This window comes from Otolemur garnettii, unplaced genomic scaffold (genome assembly GCF_000181295.1).
Source record: "Otolemur garnettii isolate 467f Iridium unplaced genomic scaffold, OtoGar3 scaffold00003, whole genome shotgun sequence".
NCBI classification, from domain to species: Eukaryota; Metazoa; Chordata; class Mammalia; order Primates; family Galagidae; genus Otolemur; species Otolemur garnettii.
The window spans coordinates 8,310,488-8,329,530 of NW_003852398.1; the positions used below are offsets into that span (position 1 = coordinate 8,310,488).

General features: G+C 50.1%; 1 protein-coding gene across 2 annotated transcripts in view; it reads left to right on the forward strand.

Moving 5' to 3' along the window:
* SLIT3 (slit guidance ligand 3) overlaps positions 1-19,043 on the forward strand; it is a 620,424-nt gene that overhangs the window by 571,798 nt on the left and 29,583 nt on the right. Inside the window, exons 25-29 of one of the 2 annotated variants that reach the window (XM_003781960.2) lie at positions 164-327; positions 3,217-3,341; positions 10,225-10,322; positions 13,541-13,680; positions 16,521-16,614. In XM_003781960.2, the coding sequence (XP_003782008.1) occupies positions 164-327; positions 3,217-3,341; positions 10,225-10,322; positions 13,541-13,680; positions 16,521-16,614 (621 nt within the window). Of the gene's footprint in view, positions 1-163; positions 332-3,193; positions 3,342-10,224; positions 10,323-13,540; positions 13,681-16,520; positions 16,615-19,043 lie in introns of both variants that reach the window. The other variant, XM_012807261.2, reaches the window with a different exon arrangement.

Sequence of the window (19,043 nt, forward strand, 5' to 3'; positions counted from 1 at the left end):
TGCATCTGCAAGATTGGACATGTACTCGGGAGACATGGACCTTTCCCCACTGGAGACGACTCCTCTGAGCCCCATGTGAGACCCCCCAGCCTGGCCAAAGTCTGGAAATGTGAGCCTAGGAGTCAAGCTGGGCGGGGGCACTGACTTCTGTTCTGCCTCCTAGGGCTCTGGGAACTAACCCCCTCCACTGTGACTGCAGTCTGCGGTGGCTGTCGGAGTGGGTGAAGGCGGGGTACAAGGAGCCGGGCATTGCCCGCTGCAGTAGCCCTGAGCCCATGGCTGACAGGCTCCTGCTCACCACCCCCACCCACCGATTTCAGTGCAAAGGTAGGTGCTGCCCCCCCCCCGACCTTTCTCTGCCCCTTGTGGGATCTGCTCTGTCTTCAACAGTCTCTCAGAGTCAAGCATCTCAGCAAATATGGCTTTTAAAACCATCATCCTGTCTCTTCCAAGGGTCGCACAAAGAGACTGTGATGCTGAGAGCGATGTGGACCCACATCTAAGAGTCCAGGTGTCCCTCTCCCACCAGTCCCTCTGCCAGCATCCCTACACACCTCCTCACTGCCTCCTGTCTATGCACAGCTTCCCATGGGTACGAAAATCTTTAAGCTACATTTTTCACCCAACATTATCAGAGCATAAGCATTTTCCCATTTTGCTGCAAAAAACTTTTTGTACCTGTGATTTTTATTAACTGCATCATTATTATACCAATACTCTGCGTTCTTACGTGACAGGAATGATGGTAAGCGCTTGTAACATTTATTCATGTGTTACTTTCTTTTACTCTGTAATACCGATGGAGAATAGATTGTAATATTACCTTCATCTTTAAAAGTGAGAAAACTGGGCCTTAATCAGGTTAAATGACTTCTTTACACTGTTGGAAAGATTCAAGGCCTTTCTGATTCCACAATGCACAATCTTAACCACAGGCTATAATATTCCACAACTGATTTAATCAGTTTCTGCTTTTGAATCTTTAGAATATTTCCTTTTTATTCTTACCATTGATGCATAAAGATTTTTCTCTATTTGAAATCATGTCCTTAGATAAGATTCAGGGAAATTGTTAAGGTCTTCACACATATTGCCAAATTGATTTCCAAAAAAGGGTTATAACCAACTTAGATTCCCAATGGCACCTTTTAAGCACCTTTTTCATTAGACTCTGTCATTGTTTTATCTTGTTTTGTAATCATCGCTAATTCAATAGATTAAATAAATCTTCTTTTATTTTGTCCTTAATTATGTTGTTAAACATTTACTGTATTTTACTGTGTATAATGTGCTTCCATGTACAATGTTCACCCACATTTTTGGCCCAGTCTTTCAGTAAAACACCACGTGAAGAAGTAGCCAGATCTCAACCAGGAGAGACACATCTAGGGAGGGTTAACACTCTCCTGGTAAATGTGTAGATTGCACTGCCCTCATGCAGCCACCAGTTCTGCAAAGGCTGGTGTTTCCCTCTCTCCCAGAGCTGAGATGGCCACACCACATGTGGTGGCAGGGAGGAAGCTTCCGAGGCCACTCAGCCCATAGGTATGGGTAGATTCCTGGAGCCTGTGCAGGGCTCCAGTCCCCTCTGCACAGCCAGGCTGAGTGGCCTCAGGCCTCACATGGCACGGGCACAGCTCACGGTGCCAGCCCTACTACCAACCCCTGATCAAAGTGGTCAGCCTGTGGTCGGCAGAGGCTGCTCTGTCCTGCTCCCACTGGATCCCAGATCTTCCCAGACTGGAACCCCATGCACCAGGCAGGCCCTGACAGGAGGGCCCTGAGGCCCCAGGAGGCCCACTGGGCTCCCTCTCCTGAGCCATACTACACATGTATAATGAGATTCTTCTTTTATCCCTCAAAAGTTTGGGCCAAAAAATGTGCATTATACACAGCAAAATATAGTACTTTTCATTGGTGTGACACGTTTTTCTGTTAATGTCTGTTGCTTGACTCTTAGAGCCTTAATGTTAATTTTGATTAAAATGTGAGTTCTGCTGCAAGCAGAAAAGCATTCCATTGGTTTAAAGCTAATTTTAATTTTCCTTCTCCTGCTACTAAGTTATCTAATCTGATTCTAAAAAGGCCCACCTAGTCTTAGAATAGCTTGGATTGCAATCTTAGATGCATATTTTGGAAATCACCTCAGGATCTTCAAAAGTTACTGATGCCTGGGTCCACCTTCTAGATTCTGATTAAATTGACCTGGGGTACAACTTGGGTCAACTTGGGTGTGTGGGGTGTTGAATGCACCACAGCTGGCTCTGGTATAACATGACTAACTTATCCCGGTTTGTCTGGACCTTGCTGGTTTTAGCCCTGAAAGCCGTGTGCCCACGCAGACCGAGACAGATTGTCTCCCTCTTCTAATGTGGACCCAGAGTTGAGTCCCTGGTATAGGCTCTCCATCAGGTCATGCTGTTCACCAACCCACAAATGGTCACTTGCTAGAATTAATCTCAACCCGTCTCTGAGTGGGTGACTGTTTGTCTCAGGATCATTTACAGGTCTGATGTTAAGTAAGGCCTGTTTATTCTGGTCTGGGTGTCATTGTCAAAGCTGGGTGCAGCAGCAGGACAGAGCTCCCTTTGCAAAACTCTGTGTGGTAACCATGACCTCCCACCAGCCCGCACAGCTAAAGAAAGCAGTTGAACTGTCACGGATGCAAGTGTCCCTGAGCACAGCTTGCCATCCATCAGCAGCATCTCTGCTGTGTCCTCTGTTCATTTCTTACCTGCAGGGTGTCGCAGGGAGGACTTCTGTGTATGCCTTTGGACCAAGCCTTATGCCCTCCTTAGCCCGGCATACACTATTCCATGGAAGGGGTGCTTGGAGAAATGGGCGGTCCAAATGGAGCCTGGACTCAGAGCTTCCTGGAATATGAAAAGATACACAGGGGGTTTCTAATTATGGTGCATTGTTTGCAGATTAGCACCAAAATCGGATCAGGCTAATTACAGTAATTGATTTGACTGCAGAAGTACTTCTGAATGATGTCCCACTGATTTTTCCTCACTGGACAATGGCTAGATTAATGGGACTCTTGCTGGACTAGATGTGCTGGCTGGGGAGAGCAAGCTACCATCTGGGTCTGGAGATAGGTAGGGGCTGGCAGCTGGCTGAGGAAGGAACCAGGGCAGAGGAGTGAAGGGTGGGAGGTGTGATTGTGAGTGCATTTGGAACCTGCTATCAGTATTCTGTGGTTTTGTTGCCCAGGGCCAGTGGACATCAACATCGTGGCCAAATGCAATGCCTGCCTTTCTGGCCCATGCAAGAACAACGGGACCTGCAGCCCAGATCCTGTGGAGCTGTACCGTTGCACCTGCCCCTACAGCTACAAGGTATGGCAAGAGGCCCCACCCCCTTCTTTCATGCCCCAAGGAGGGGCACCGTGCCCTGTGCCACCTTTCCTTCTCCAAGGGCAACCTGGATGACCACGGTACCACAAAATGGCCCTCTCCAGTAACACTCCTGTTCTCAGAACTGGCAGGTGCTGCCTGGTCACATCACTGTTAGACCAATCAGAGATTAACCCAGGTAATTTAACAATGATGCCTGAGATAAGGAGGAAAAGAAACATTTGTATTTCCCTTATGAAACATGGGGAAATTAAGTATCAGAGAGAGAGAGTTAAACTGCTTCCAAGCAGAGGCATCCCTTGAACCCACAATCCTGACTTCAATTCTAAGGGGATTTCCAGGACCACTGCCCCACAACCTTGCCCTTAGAATGCCAGCCCCAAATGTGCTGGTTCCAGCTTGTGGAAGATACAGGGACGGAGGATTGAAAAGCCTGGGGGCTGGCAAACCCACCGCACTGTTGTGGGTTAGCCAGTGAGAAGATGGCCTCCCCTCTGTCCTCCCCAGAAATTCAGGCTAATTCCAAGACAGTCCTTCCTCTCTTCTCACCCAGAACCATCCAGAGCACTTCGTCCTGCCCCCCTTCTGACACCCCCTTCTGACACCTCTAGAGTATGTGCATATTCTCCCCTGGAGTACAGACGGTGTGTCTCCCTCCTGAAACATACGGGGCACAGGTTATGTGCCAAGCATTCTGCTCAGCATTTTACTCACCTTTTCTTTTTAAACACTGTGGGAAGCCTATAAAGAAGGTCTCATTAATTCCCATTTTACCAATGTGAAAACTGGGCTTCCGACTGTTAGGGAGGCTTCAATGTCCAAAGCTTGTGAGCAGTACTGTTGTGATTAACCACTAGGGCCATATGATTTCACAGCCCAAGCTCTTTCCCCTGGAGAGTTTCCTGGATAGCTGAGGCTCTCACTATGCTTCCCTGGGATCAGCAAAGCTGTGGACCCTGCGAGGCTCCAGCCTTCCGGGGCACCCACCTGAATGCACTGGCAAGCCCAGAATTTCATTACAGCCTGCAGCTTGCCCGGTGCACACACCTCGTGCAGGCTGAGTGAGATTGGCATGTCTGGGTCTCTGTCCTCAGTGGGATAGTATATGTGTAGGGACAGGCTTGCTCTGGGAAACAAGGCTACCTGGTGTCTTAATTGTAGTGGTGCTTCTAGCAGATAGTGTCAGAGTGCCACCTATGGGCCTGGGACAAGCGAGTTCCCTTTGAATCCAGCCACCCCCAAAGCCTCAAATTCATCACAGAGTCAGACCCATGTACCCCACACACACACACTATTATTAGCAAGAGAAGAGATGACGAGCAGGCATACTTAGGAGGTATGAATCCTCTGAAAGTCCCTTGTGTGGATTCAGTGGAGAAAACTCGAGCTATTTCAGATCAGCAGTGGCTCCAGCTCTGTCATTCACTAGCTGTGTGGCAAGGCCGGTAACCACCTAAGCCTTCCCATCTATGTTTAGGTCCCGTTCACAGGTTTGCTGTGGGAATCACGTGTATGATAGAGTATGCAACACTCCTGGGACAATACCTGGCATTGAATAAGCTCCCAATACGCTAGCATGCTGCTGCCTTTTACTGTCACCCCTGTGTGCTGGTCCCTCATACCAGGGTGTAGATGAGGCCATCAGTAGCAGATGGTATGTTGCTGGTTTCATTAGCAATTAGCAGTCTATGACACTATGAACTGTGGAGGAACTTCATTCTCCTAGAAAGTGGGACATCTGAATTGATAACATCCCCAATTCCATAGATGTACAATTCTCTTCATAATCACCAAGTAAGAGCCAGCTACTCATTTGGACCTTAGGAATTTATTCCTTCCTCTATTTTTTTTTTTAAGAGACAAATTCCCACTCTCTTGCTCCAGGCTAGAGTGCTGTGGCATCGTACCTGACAACAATCTCAAACTCCAGGGTTCAAGCGATTCTCTTGCCTCAGCCTCCCAAGCAGCTGGCACTACAGGCATGCACCTCAATGCTGGGCTAGTTTCCCTACTTTTAGTAGAGACGGGATCTCGCCATTGCTCAGGATGCTTTCAAACTCCTGAACTCAAGCAATCCACCCTCCTTGGCCTCCCAGAGTGCTAGGATTACAGGCATGAGCCACTGTACCCGGCCGCCTCTTCTAATTTTTATAATCACCTTATCAGGTGGCTAGTACCATGCTTATTTTAAAGACAAGGTAAACTATTTCACATTCTGAATCTCACTTCTCTCTCTTTAAAATTGGCCTGGATCTGAGAATAGTAGAGCTGAGTTTGAAATCTAGACCTCTCCCAGCTAAGCTTGACCACACTATGAAACATAGCCTGGCCCTCATGGTGAGAGCAAAGACAGCATCTTTGGGGCAACTGCAAGGATAGGGCCATTTGTTAAACTTTGCTCCCAGGATTCTGACCATCTTGTCAATTTCAGAAGAACTTCAGTGGTGACTTTGATCTTTAGGAAGCTGATGGGCCCAGGCAGGTCTTGGGTATGTGGTGCTGATGGTGATGCTGATGATAATAACTGTAACAACAATATTAAAAGCCAGCATTTATTGAGTGCCTACTATGTACTGACAGTACACTAAATGCAGTACACAGTGCATATTTTTTTTTTTTTGCATACTCCTCATCAAAGCCCTGGGATACAATTTCTAAACCAACCCTCATTTTACAGTTGAAGAAACTGAGCCCAGTGGGTAAAGGCTTTGGGACCCAACTGATTCCAGAACTCTTGGCCACTGCCTTCTCTGCCCATTGGCAAGCACTGTGATTGTGGGTACTGAGGGTGAGGACCCCTAACCATTTAGGATCTGTCTCAATTTCCAAGGTAGAAAAGAGCAGAGTGTGGCAGAAGAAAGAACACCAAGCAGGACCCTTGGGAGCCTATGCCTAGCTGATGGATGGCCTTGGACAGCTCCCACTCTTCTCCTCACCTCAGTTTCCTCAACTGTAAAATGGGGTTGAATGAGAGGGGTCCTTTAGCTGTGGGCCACACTACCTCACACTGCCTGTGCTGAGTCTGTCCCTCCTGACCAAGGTTAGAGCCCACCCAAGCAGAGCCACCACAATCCCCAGACACCCACAAAACCAAGCTCAAATTTGAGCTGTTTGTCTGCCTGTTTCCAGATATCTCAGTTTTTCCATCAACTGCCTGAGTGACCTTGGAAAACCACAATATTACAAAACAGCATTGCTGCCACTGTTTAATGTTTGATAGCAGCCACTGTTAATCTCCTATCATGCCAGGCCTTTGTGAAGCAGTTCAAATGCATTATCTTATGGTGTACTCTTAATCAGCCCATGAAATAAGTTTTACTATCCTCTTTCGCTTAAAAGAACTAAGATCAAATAAGTTAGCCATGCTCTCCCATTAGGAAATACATGAGCTGAAACCAGAACCCAGCTATCTCTTGCAAGATAGTGTATAGTATACCCTTACCCACTTCATGAGTCAGAACCAACCCTCCTCTTCCCCACTTGTAAATGACAATAATCATACTCACCTGAACAGCTTTTGTAAGGCTACAAAGGGTTATGTGTGCACTTTGCCTGCCTCAGTGCCAGGATTCAGTAGTTACTTCATAAAGGGCAATTATTTTGCTGCTATTTTAAGATCTGGGGAAATAAAATGTTATCTATTGGCTGATTCTTTTTCAGCCATTTAGTTTTATGCACATATGTTCAGTATCTCAAAACAGTGCTTCTCTAACTTTAACATGCTCCAGAATCACCTGAAGATCTGATTAAAATGCAGGTTCTGAGTCAGAAGATCAAAAAAAAAATATATATATATATTTAGCACATATATTAACCAACTTCCAGGGGTGGCAATACCATTAGTCCAAGAACCACACTTTGCAAGGTCTTAGAAGAGCTCTCCTGGCCCCATGTCAGAAAGTTTCTAGTGAGGGTAGCTGTTCCCAGTGTCTTTTAAAGGCCCAGTCACGTTCTCTGTGTGTGCACGCATACACACACACACACACACACACAGATGAGGTGGGTGGGGTGGGGAGTGGAAAGTGTGGTGAGGACCTAGGAGATTATAAATCTGGTGGGTTTAAGCAAAATGAGGCTGAAGAGAATTGAATCAGGCTAATTAGCCAAGCATGGGCAATGGTGATTATTTCTCAAGGACATATAAGTCACAGAAATCCCACCTCCAGGCCCAATTACCATGTCATCAAGCACTAGGATCTGCTTTCTGGATTTCTGTGCTTGGCATAAAAGACAGGAGGAGACGTGGCCACCTCCACCCCTACCCATCCGTCAGGAGTCCTAGTACTTGCAAGTTCCCCAGAGCAGAGAGGCTGGCACAGGCAGGGGTGAGGGAGGCCCTGCCTTAAACTTCTCAAGGTTATCTGGTCCTTCCCTCAGTCTCTCTGCCTACCACCATCCCCCTATGCAAACGTACCTCTTGCACTATTTGGCATAAACCAAAGACCTGAAAACGTATTTTAATCAGGCACATTCAGCCCTGCCTCAGGTCCGGGTCATCAGTGTCCGTCATCATTATCACCGTTGCCATCTCTGTTACTGATGGCGCTGCCGTTACACACTAGGTGCCTTACATTTGTGTGATTTCTAATCACTAGTTGATTCCCCATAGGCTAGGTACAATTATTCCCATTTCATAGACTGAAAATAGGGCTCAGAGAGCCATTTCCTCAAGGCACACAGCAGCCTCACTAGAATTTGCACCCCGCTCTGCTGCCTACAAAGCCGAGCAGGGGGAGAGGCAGGCCAAGTGGCACACCGTGCAGGCTCCGGTGCCCGCTTGGGACGCGGGTGTCTGTGTTCAGACAGTTGGCACTGGGTGATCTTGGACATATTACCTCACTTTCTAAGTCTGTCTGCCCTGTCTGGGAAAACGAGTGTAATAACAATTGTACCGACCTCATAGGGTTGTTGTGAACATTCTCTGCGAGCGTGAATATAAAACACTTAGCATGCAGCCTGGAATGGAAAATGTGCTCAATAAGGTGAGTGAGAATTAGCACCGCAGTTTCCACTCCATGCGCTGACTCTCAGAAGGCGACCCTGTGTTGCTCTGGTTTAGGAGAAACCTGGGTACCATGCCAAGCCGCACTCTCTCCCTACCCTCTGAGAAACCTCTCACTGGCCCCTCTGTGACAGAACGTGAGCAGAACCAGACAGACAGGGCCCCTGCCTTCCGGCTGCTGGAGACAGGGCCTGAGGCTCTGGCATCTCAGAGAGTCCGCAGCAGAGGCTGCCCTGTGCCCAAGGCCCCGAGCACAGTTGGCAGCGCCATGGCAGCCAGGAAGCCCCAGTCCCATTCCTTTATAGGCCCTGGCAGCAGCACAATAGGGAAGAGGGTTTTCTCAGGCAGATGGCCACCAGGTGGTGTGACAGTGGGCGGGCTCCCATGATCACCCCCACCTGGCCCTGAACCCAGGGCCCAGAAACGAACACAGCAAACACTTCTCCAGACCCCACACTACCAGGTCCTGAAAGGGGCTGCTTGCCAAGCCATGGGTACAGCCTTGGCCCACCAGTCCCAGAGGAGAAGCAGGAGCCAGAAGGCCAAGAGGAATTGGGCTGCTCCCTGGGACACCAGGTCTTCCAGTCTCTGTCCTGGGGCCACCTGCCTCAGTGCCCTTACCCTGGCCATTCATTCTGCCTGGTGTGCTTCTCCCCACGAACCTGAAAAGGCTGCCCCTTCTCAGCTCACATGTCCCCTTCCCCAGGGTACAGCTCCAAATGAACTCCATCCCATCCCAGACTTTCTATCACAGGGGGTCTCAACCTGGCCTAATGTGGGACTGACCTGCAGATCTTGAGAATAAATACCAATGCCTGGACCCACTCCAAACTAATCAAGGGTCAATCTCTGGGGGCTGTCACTGTGAGGGAGACAAGGTCTGCTGGCCACACATCAGCCTTAGTCCACCCCACTCGAGCCATGGATTATAGTTAATCTTCAGGGAGGCTAATAGTAAGGTCATCTGCTAGCACCTACAGAAGGCCTTCTGTGTGCTGGGTGGGTGCCTTAGTCTGCTTATGTTGCTGTAAATGAATCCACAAGCTGAGTAATTTATACAGAAAAGAGGCTTGTTTGGTTCATGGTTCTGCAGTCTGTACAAGAAGCATGGTACTAGCATCTAATTCCAGTGAGGGCCTCAAAAAATTTCCCCTCGTGGTGGAAGGTGAAGGGGAGCAATGTCACATGGCGGGACAGAAAGCAGGGAGTGGGGATAGGTGCTGGGCTCTTCTCAACAATGAGCTCTTTTGGGAACTGATAGAGTGAGAGCTCACTCTTACCTCAAGGAGGACGTCACCAAGCCATGCATGAGAGATCTGGCCCCATGACCCAAATACATCCCACAAGGCCCCACCTCCACCACGTGGGATTAAATTTCAATGATGATATTTGGAGGGGACAACTGTATACAGACTACATGAGTGGGAAAAATGAAACCTCTAGTTTAATTATCGTTGCAACCCCGTGAAGTAGGCTTAGAGAGGTGAAAAGGCTTTGGCAAGGTCATGGTCAACCAACTCAAAAGAGATGGAACTAGAATGTGAAACCGGGTTTGCCTGAGTCCAAAGCCCATGCTCTTGCCTGTAGTTTGGGATAGAGGAGGGTGCGAATTCTGGGAAGTAGTGGGGCTGGAGCCAGAAACCTCGGGTTCTCGGCAGTCCTCACCATCTCACTATGGGGTGACTACAGACCAGGCTCCCTTTGGCTTGGCCTGATTTACACAGCAGGCTTGTCCTGGGGCCTCTTCCTAGCCACCTCCTCAGTTTCATCCCAGGAGACACCGGGCACTCCTGGGGTCTCCTTGACCATGGCAGCCACTGAAGGCCTCCCTAACCAGGCCCTTCTCCCTGTTCTGCTCCTCAGGGGAAGGACTGCACCGTGCCCATCAACACCTGCATCCAGAACCCCTGTCAGCATGGAGGCACCTGTCACCTGAGTGACAGCCACAAGGATGGGTTCAGGTAACAGCTCACCCCACCTCAGAGGGCTTCACAGGAAGACTCCCCAGGGCAGGCTGAGGAAGCAGAGCTGCGTCCCCTGAGGGCTGCTTTCTGCCTCGCAGCCCCTTAGGAGCACAACCTCTGCATGGGAAGTACGATTGGACTTCCTGTACGATAGAGAAATTGAAGCATCAGAGGACAAACCCTTTGCCCAGAATTGCCCAGTAAGAATCGGCGCAGGGATTTGAATCTAGACACCAACCTCCCATCTCCTCCAAGGGAGGCTGCAGCAGCTGGCTGAAGCCTGAGACGGGCAGGGTGCTGGCGACACCGCCAGCCCGGTGCTCCATCACTCTTCCATGTTATAAATAACAACAATCGTAGATGACATTGATTTTATGCTCACTAGGTGCAGGTACTGACTAGTCATGCCTCACCTGATTTAAATCCTCTGACATCCCTGTCTGCCAAGTGGGCATTGTATTACCCCCATTGAACAGATGAGGTAACTGAGGTGCAGGGATTGTTTTGCTCTAGGTTGCAAATGCTGACACTCGTTCTTGGATCTTCCGGCCCCGCCCCTGCTCCCCCCACCATTAAGATTTCAGGAGAACCGAGGACAGAAGCCACTTAAACTTTTCTCATCCCTGTCCTCAGCCCAAACCTCAGGCCCATTCCTGCTTCACATCTTCTCCAGAAACTTTCAGATGCCCAGTTTCCTGGCCTTTGGTCCTGCCAGGAGCCGACTGTTGGGAGCAGGCTTCTTTGGCACCTCTAATGAGCCTGTGGGTTAGGTGGCAGCCACTCAGCAATAAAGGCTGGGGCCGCCCAATGCTGAGCCATGTGCCGACTCTTAGAGCTCAGGTTGCGAACCGTTAATTATCAAAAGCACACCAGCCAGAGGCTGCTGTGTGGTCTGTGAAAGAAATCAAATTCTGGGCTCCCAGTTTCCCTCCCTGGGGAACCCAGCCCGCCCACATGTCCACCTGCCAAGCCAACCCCATCAAACTCTGACTCTTGAAAAGTAAAATTCAAGGCAAAGTTCCTTTTCCTGCCTGGAGGCAGCCAAACCACCCACTCCCGCCCACTCATGCAGAGCAGGGAAATCTATCTCACAGCAGTGGCCACGGGGTCCCAGCCAGGAAACACGCCTCCACGGCTGAGAGCCTGGCTCTGCCCCACCCAAGTGTGGGGGGGAGGCAGTGGGGGATTGGGGCAGGGAAGAGCTTCCCCTGCTGGGGGTTGAGTTTCTCCCATCTCAGCCTGAGGTGTGAGTGAGCAGAAGTATCTCCTTCCCATCCTCAGTCTTTGGGGAGTTTCAAATGAACTACATGTATTTTTAGAAATTCTTTTTTTTTTTTTTTTGAGACAGTCTCACTCTGTCACCCTGGGTAGAGTGCCATATCATAGCTCACAGCAACTTCAAATTCTTGGGCATATGCAATCCTCTTGCCCAGCCTCCCAAGTGGCTGGGACTATAGGTACCCGCCATAGCGACTGGCTAGTTTTTTCTGTTTTTAGAGATGAGGTTTCTCTCTTGCTCAGGCTGGTCTTGAACTCCTGCACTTAGGCAATCTACCTGTCCCAGCCTCCCAGATAACACAATTCTCCTCCTCATCACCGGAATTCTGGAGCATCACCAGCCTCTTTCTGTAGGCACTTCCCTAATCTTGCTTCATTGCCCGCTCACAAAAACAGGAAAGGCAGGTGGGGCTGACCACACAGGGGCCAGGACAAGAGATGGGACCTGTCCTGGTCCCCACAGCTCACTCATTCCTCCACAGATCCCCAGGGTTTCCCGTGAGGACTGGGAGACTTGAGCTTCCTCTCATGCTCTGTTCACTCCATCCAAACGCCCTGCTCCCCTCCCCAGTCACCACACTCCACTGCCCGGTAGTCCCGAGACTCAGAGCAGCTGGTCTTCAGGAAAACAAAGGGGCAACCTTTAGGTCTTAAGACTTTTGGAAACCTACCCCCTGCCTGGCCTTTTTGATGAACTCCCGGGTCTCCAACAGAAAAAAGTAACAGCCCTCTTGCTGAGTACCTCATGAGCTCAGACTCAGGAAGCCCCTGGCCTTTTGTAGCCAATGTTCAAGGTCTTCAGGCTGCAGAGGAAAGGGGGCTGTGAGGATTTTAGGACCCCATGAATATCCTGTTAGTTTAGTCTGCTTTACTTTTTGAAGCTAAACCCCAAATCACAGCAGTCTCTGTAGAGGAGGCCTGGATTTCCAGGTCAGAAGCTGGAGCACACTCCCAGGGATGGAGTGTAATCCCTGCCAAGCAAGATCCATGGTTGTGTCTATTCAGTCAGACACTCACTTCCCACCCCTCCCCAGCCCAGCCATTATCTGTTCTGACTCATCCTGCCTGCCTGGTCCTAGGGACATGACCGGGGTAGGCAGGGAAGTTGAGATTTTTATCCAGGAGATTTAACTCTCCAGAGACAAGTGACAGAAATGGGTCATGCTGACTTATGGTGCTTAAAGCCAAATTCACTCAAAAGCCTCAGTCTTGGCAGGAGAGAGGGCTGCCATCCCCCTCTATCCCCTCATCCCCCAGAAGCTGGAGGAGGCTGAGAAGTGGTAGGGCCACACAACAGGGAGAAGCGAGGTCCTGAAGGAAGGTTAGGAGGTGGGGTGGTTTTGTAGAACTAAGACAGGCTAAGCACTTGGGAGTGTTTTCCATGTGCTGTGTACCCTTCTGAGTGTTTTGCTCATGAAATCTCATTTAATTTCCACAACCACCCAAGGCCAAAAGCAGGACAGCACCAGACCAGAATTCCTTCCCAGGAAACCTGGTGCAGAGTCCGGGATCTTGGCCACCATGCCATGCCTCCCCAACTCCTGGAGATAGAAAGCCTGACTTAGAGTGAAAATATCACTTAAAGGAGGATGTTTATCACACGATCTTTGTCTACAAAGACGGGAGGGTAGAAGACAGCTGAAGGAGTTTAACCATATCCAGAAAACCACTTCCAGCTGGGGAATGGTAAGAGTGGCTTTGGTGGAGGGCCAGGCAGAGTGTTGGCTGGACATGGAGGGCTGATGAATGACCTCTCAGGCTCCTAAGGGTCTTCCTGCCAGGTCCCTAAGCCTTCATGTGTCCAAAGTGCTGACTCAGACTTCCATCCAGAGGAGAAACCTGGCTAATTGTCTGCCTGCCCTTCCTCTCTGCCACCCCGACCCACCCTGCTACCTGACTCCTGGCTCCCCTCCTCCCCATCATGCATGTCCCCAAAGCTGCTCCTGCCCTCTGGGCTTCGAGGGACAGCGGTGTGAGATCAACCCAGATGACTGTGAGGACAATGACTGTGAAAACAATGCCACCTGCGTGGACGGGATCAACAACTATGTGTGTGTCTGCCCACCTAACTACACAGGTGAGGATCTCATGATACATGAGAATACACATGGGGGGGTGAGTAGTGCCATTTTCTTAGCTTCTTCCAGGGGCCCCACCTGCCTTCTCCCTGTGGACAGAGGCTCAGATCCCAAGAACCTTCTGTGCCATGAGGAGCTGCCCAAAGTCCCTGTCTATTAGCTTGCCTGTCCCTACCACTCCCCTGCCAGCAGCCAGAAGATCACTAGCCCCTTCCCGCTTTGAAACCAGTCCCCAGAGCTTGCCAGCATCCATTCATTCAGTCAATGGCCATCCCCTCCTTCAGGGCCCCTAGAGACCCAGTGGTGTTTGCGGCCAGCAGAGAGCCACTTGCATTGTGTTTATGCTTTGTTCAGGTCTAGGAACTGTCTCTGGAAATCTGCATTTTCCAGATGCTGGGGATACAAAAATGAACAAGACAAAGTTCCTTCTCTTAAGAAGCTCAAAGTCAAGTAGAGTCAGACCATGGGTTCCATAGAATGAGAACATAACACCTGGAAGTCTGGGGGTTCGGGGGGTGAGATCCCAGAGGAAGAACCTAGCCCAGCTGGAGAGTATGGAAGTCTCTCTACAAAAGGTTATTCCTCAGAAAATCATTCTGGCCTCCCATTCCCAAAACAACATACCTTTATTTCCAGCATTAACAGCTCCTAATAAAGACAGTTAAATATGCCATTAGATTGTGAAGCAAAATACCAGCAACTGGGGCAGACACAGCCTACTCTGTTAGGAAACCAACCTGAAGCGGCATATCCCAGACTGGAATTTCATAAATTTCATGAGTTATTGGAGGAAAAGGCCCCATGGGCAAAGAAGTTTGGGAAGTACTTCATATAATAATAACCCTGTTCTTGGCGCTCCGTGACACAAATTACATAGTGGAGGTCCTAGAAATTCCTGCTTCAAAGAAAACTGTGTAAGTTGGTTTAACCTAGCAAGTCTCAAATATATTTTATCTTGGAGCTCCCTCTTACTCCCCTCTGGAACACCCTTCCCAACCCAGAGGCCTTCTGTGGCAGGGAACCTATTTTAGGAAGTGCTGGCCTAAGGCAAGGAGAAAATGAGGATGGAGGCGGCTCAGGGACTCCCACCCCAGCCCACTGGAACCTGGCTTGGTGTCAAAAGCAAAGTGGGAGGTGGGAACACAGAGGAAGACGAAGAGAAGCAGTCCCTGGCATTGCAGAGAAGGAAGCTGGGTGGCCCCTGTGGCCTCTCAGAGCCTGTACCTTTCTCAAGCCTCCAAATGTGCCATGGCCACCTACTCCATTAGTTCTGGGCCTCTTGGGACCTCAGACAAGCCTTCCTGCTGAGATTAAATTGGCACAGGGTCAACCTCCTTTGTCCCCTGTATCTTCTAAGAATGGAGTTGCAGTTTAGAATTGCGGCAGCAGCAGGCAGTACTTACTGTAGCAGGACACTGAATTAGCCGCTAGAGAGCCTGGGAAGTCCAAGGTATGTGCTCAGCTCACAAAGGGCTTCCGGCCTACCTGAAAGGAATCACTGTATAGAGTTAAGTCATTGGTCAAGGAGAATCTGCTTAGTGTCTGCAAAGAGAGAATGAAAATCCCAGCAGTAGAGGAGAGGACAGAGGGGCTCAGAATAGGCTTTGTGGCAAAGCAGGGGCTTCAGCTGAATTTACAGGAAGCAGAGGGGCAGAGGGAAGAGAGCTGGGGAGACCGTGTAGGAGAATCCTTCCTGCCCCAGTGAGGCCTGCCCGGTGTCCACAGCTAAGCAGGCCGCACTTCTGATTTGTTGCACTTTGTTGCTGAGAGTGTGGGGCTTGGTGGTCCTACAAAGACACTTGTCCGCCTCTCCAGGTCTCTCCAGGTGCCGAAGAGAGGAGGAGGATTACGAGAACAAGGTGCCCTCTGTGGTCCTGAGAGGGCAAGCGTAGAATGTAGAGAGGAGAGGTTCATAGTCCCTTCCTAGGCCAGGGTAGGGGTCAGCTCGTCCCCACCACCACAGTGAACAGACTCACCAGCTGTGTGTCATTCATTTCTCCCCAGCTTGTCCTCAGCCTTCTCCAGCTGCCCCCACCTTGGATCTTGCTCCACCTGGCTTGACTGGGTAGAATTTGAGAAGACTCAAAATTCAGACAGTAAAATCTGGTCTTGCCTCCCGCACAGCCCAGATTTTCAGGTGGTGTGAGCATTGGGGGCTTATCTGTGAGGACCATCCGTGGGTATTTATGACCCACTAGGCATCTTGTAGCACTTCAGAGGCAGAGTAATCACTTCAAATTCCTTTCATATTTCCTTCCCTGAAAAATCCAAAGGGCCTACTTATCTATAGCAGGTGAACTGTGCAGCTACGCTGTGCTGTGTCCGGAAGCCTCCCCTGACCTCCTGGGGCAGCGGCCTGTGGCTGCACTTGCAACTCTGTGTTGCACTGACTGCTCCCTTGTAGGTCTCCTGACTAGGCTGTGGGGGAGGACAGGTCTGGGTCACCACTGTGTCCCCAGCACCTGACACAATGCCTGTCACTTTGAAGGTACTCATTCACTAGGTGTGGAATGAAAAATCAAATTAATCAGCTCAGCCCAAGGTCAGGGTCTGGCATCCTGTGCTTTCAGCTGCAGGTACCCCTGAAAGATCAAGTGAAACAACCAAATGAAGGTGCTATGACAATGCCCAGGAAAAATGCTGCCGTCTCCCCACGGTCAGTGCTGAGGGCAGCAGGGAGAGGCACGATAGAAACCCTCTGCAGAGACAGAGAAGGCCCTGCCCTGACATCCATGACCTCCTGACCTCCTGACTCAGGCTAGATGAATCTGATCTTTTGGCCAGCATGTCCCCTCAGGACCCTCTCTGAGGCCTGATACCTCTACTTCATCCCCACCAGGTGAGCTATGCGATGAGGTGATTGACCACTGTGTGCCCGAAATGAACCTCTGTCAGCATGAGGCCAAGTGCATCCCCCTGGACAAAGGATTCAGGTAAGACTTGGCTTCATGCCTCCAGCACAGCGCCCCTGAGAACTCTGCCTACAGTGGTCTGGGTTGAAGGTAGAGGCTCTGGAGTGTGTCTGTCTGACTGTCCCCCTCCACCATGTGCTGAATCTGGTGTATGTCTGTCTGTTTCTCTATGTGTGCTTTTGTCTCTTTGCAATGTCTCTCTGTCTTACACATAGATAGGTAGAGATCTACACATATAAATATACATATATATCCCCTCTTTCCCCTTCCTCCCCCTTCTCCTTATACCCCAGCATCTCTCTCCTTTCCAGAGCTAGAAAAGTAGAGCAATCCCACCAAGGAAGCAGAGCCCATGGATATTTAGTCACCTTCCCCGTATGCAGCCTTCACAGTCCTCTCCCCATGCCCCATGGGTACAGCAGTTTGCCAGCTGCTGTACACCTGTACGGGGCAGGGGGTAGGAGCACTGGTCCAGCAGCCATGGCCATTGGTGGAGCTGTCTCCATGGTGAGCAGTGGAGCCAGTAGGAGCCAGGGAAGTGCGTGAGCACTTCCTAGAGTGGATGGAGAGTCTACCTCAGGGGAAGACCATCTAGTTGGCCTTCTTGAGGCTGAGAATCAAAAGCACTCCATTCTTCTTGAGGCTGAGAATCAAAGGCACTCCTGGGAAATCCCTCCTGGGCTCTGTCCCTACCTCTTCCCTCCACCCTCCTTCATGAAAATTTGTGCCATTGTCTCTTCTGGATATCAGGAGGCCTGGGCTTTTCTGACATTGAGAGGAAGATCCCAGAACTATGTGGCCAAGAACACCCCCCATCCCTAGTGCTACCTTTTATATGTGGCTGCCTCCCTCTCCTCCTCAGCAGGGTCTGTCCATATCCAGAGGGAAGCCTGTAGCACTAAGGAGTCAGAGTTTGGGAGAACATGCAGAGACCAGAGCAGCTGAGGGGCCCAAGATAGGCCCTCAGATACCTGAAACCACCCTACAGAGCCTCCCCTAGGGGTGAGGGTCTTGGTTCTCAGCCTTAATGCCTGTGGTAAAGAGAGTGCTGACCAGACTATGGAGGGTAGAAGCTCTAGGTCCAGATGGGTTCAGAAATTGTCATCACCCTGAGTCTGCCCTGCTCTCAATCACAGGGCAGAGAGTTCTCACATCCTGAGGTGTTTGAGACTGTAAGTCTCTACTGCAAAGCATAGGACTTCATTGAAACCCAGGATCATAGAAAGCTCAAGGCTGATGACATGATAGACTCACAGAATCTTAGGAATTTAGAATTGTGGACTATTACAGTTGTAGGATCTCTGAAACTTAAACTTCTAAACTCTTAGAATCCTAGAATCTAGAAGCCTGGGTTCTCACTGTTGCCCCACAGTGCTTTTTCTCCCTCTCCTAAGGCCCTTGCCACAGAACTAGGGGAGGAATGTTGGACACAGAGTGAACATTTATAAAAGAAGGGATTGGCTCGGCTAAGGCGCCAGCCACGTACACCTAAGGTGGCGGGTTCAAATCCCCAGCCCGGACCCGCCAAACAACAATGACGGCTGCAACCAAAAAATAGCAGGGCGTTGTGGCAGGCGCCTGTGGTCCCAGCTACTTGGGAGGCGGAGGCAGGAGACTCGCTTGAGCCCAGGAGTTGGAGGTTGCTGTGAGCTGTAATGCTACGGCACTCTACCCAGGGGGACAGCTTGAGGCTCTGTCTCAAAAGAAAAAAAAAAAATGAAGGGATTTGGGGACCCTGTAATTCTGGCTCTGAGTGTTGCTGGAGTTCTAAGGAAGGAATAAGCTTCTGGAGCAGAGAAAGAAGCTTCCCTCCCCCTCTAGAGGTGGAATGTGAGGTGGCCCTTGAAGGGGGCTGGGATTTAGATGGGCTGAGAGAAGGAAGGAGAGCCCACAGATGGGAGAAAAGTCCAGAGTAAGTAAAGGTAACAGGGGGACATGAGCATGTCCTTTCTCAGGTTTTCCTTTTTTATTTTGACATCCCAAGCCCACAGCTCATCATCAGGAACAATAAAAGATGCATATTAGGGCCTCTAGTTTTGCTGAGACCAAAGGAAGCAACGTGTACCCACCTCATTCCAATGCACCTTATCTGCCCCCATCCTCCTCTGAGATGTGCCAGGTGAGCTCTCAGGATGTCTGCATGGATGCAGGATGTCTTCCAGGACCACCTCCCCCTCTAGCATTTGATTTCAGATTAAGGCTGCTTTTTACCAAGTACTGGGTAATGTGAGGGAGCAGAGTGGAGTGAAGGGCCAAAGGGGAGGAAAGTGACCTGCAGACTTGAACCCAAAGCAGAGCAGAGTCAACTGGCAAACAAAGTGCTTGTGTTGTACCCAGCAAGAGGCAGTCCGTGGTGACCAGGGCATGGGAGCTATGAAGAATGGGGAGAACAACCAGATGAAGGGGAGATAAATGGCCGCTGGGCTGAGTGGACAGCAAGCCTAGAGGAT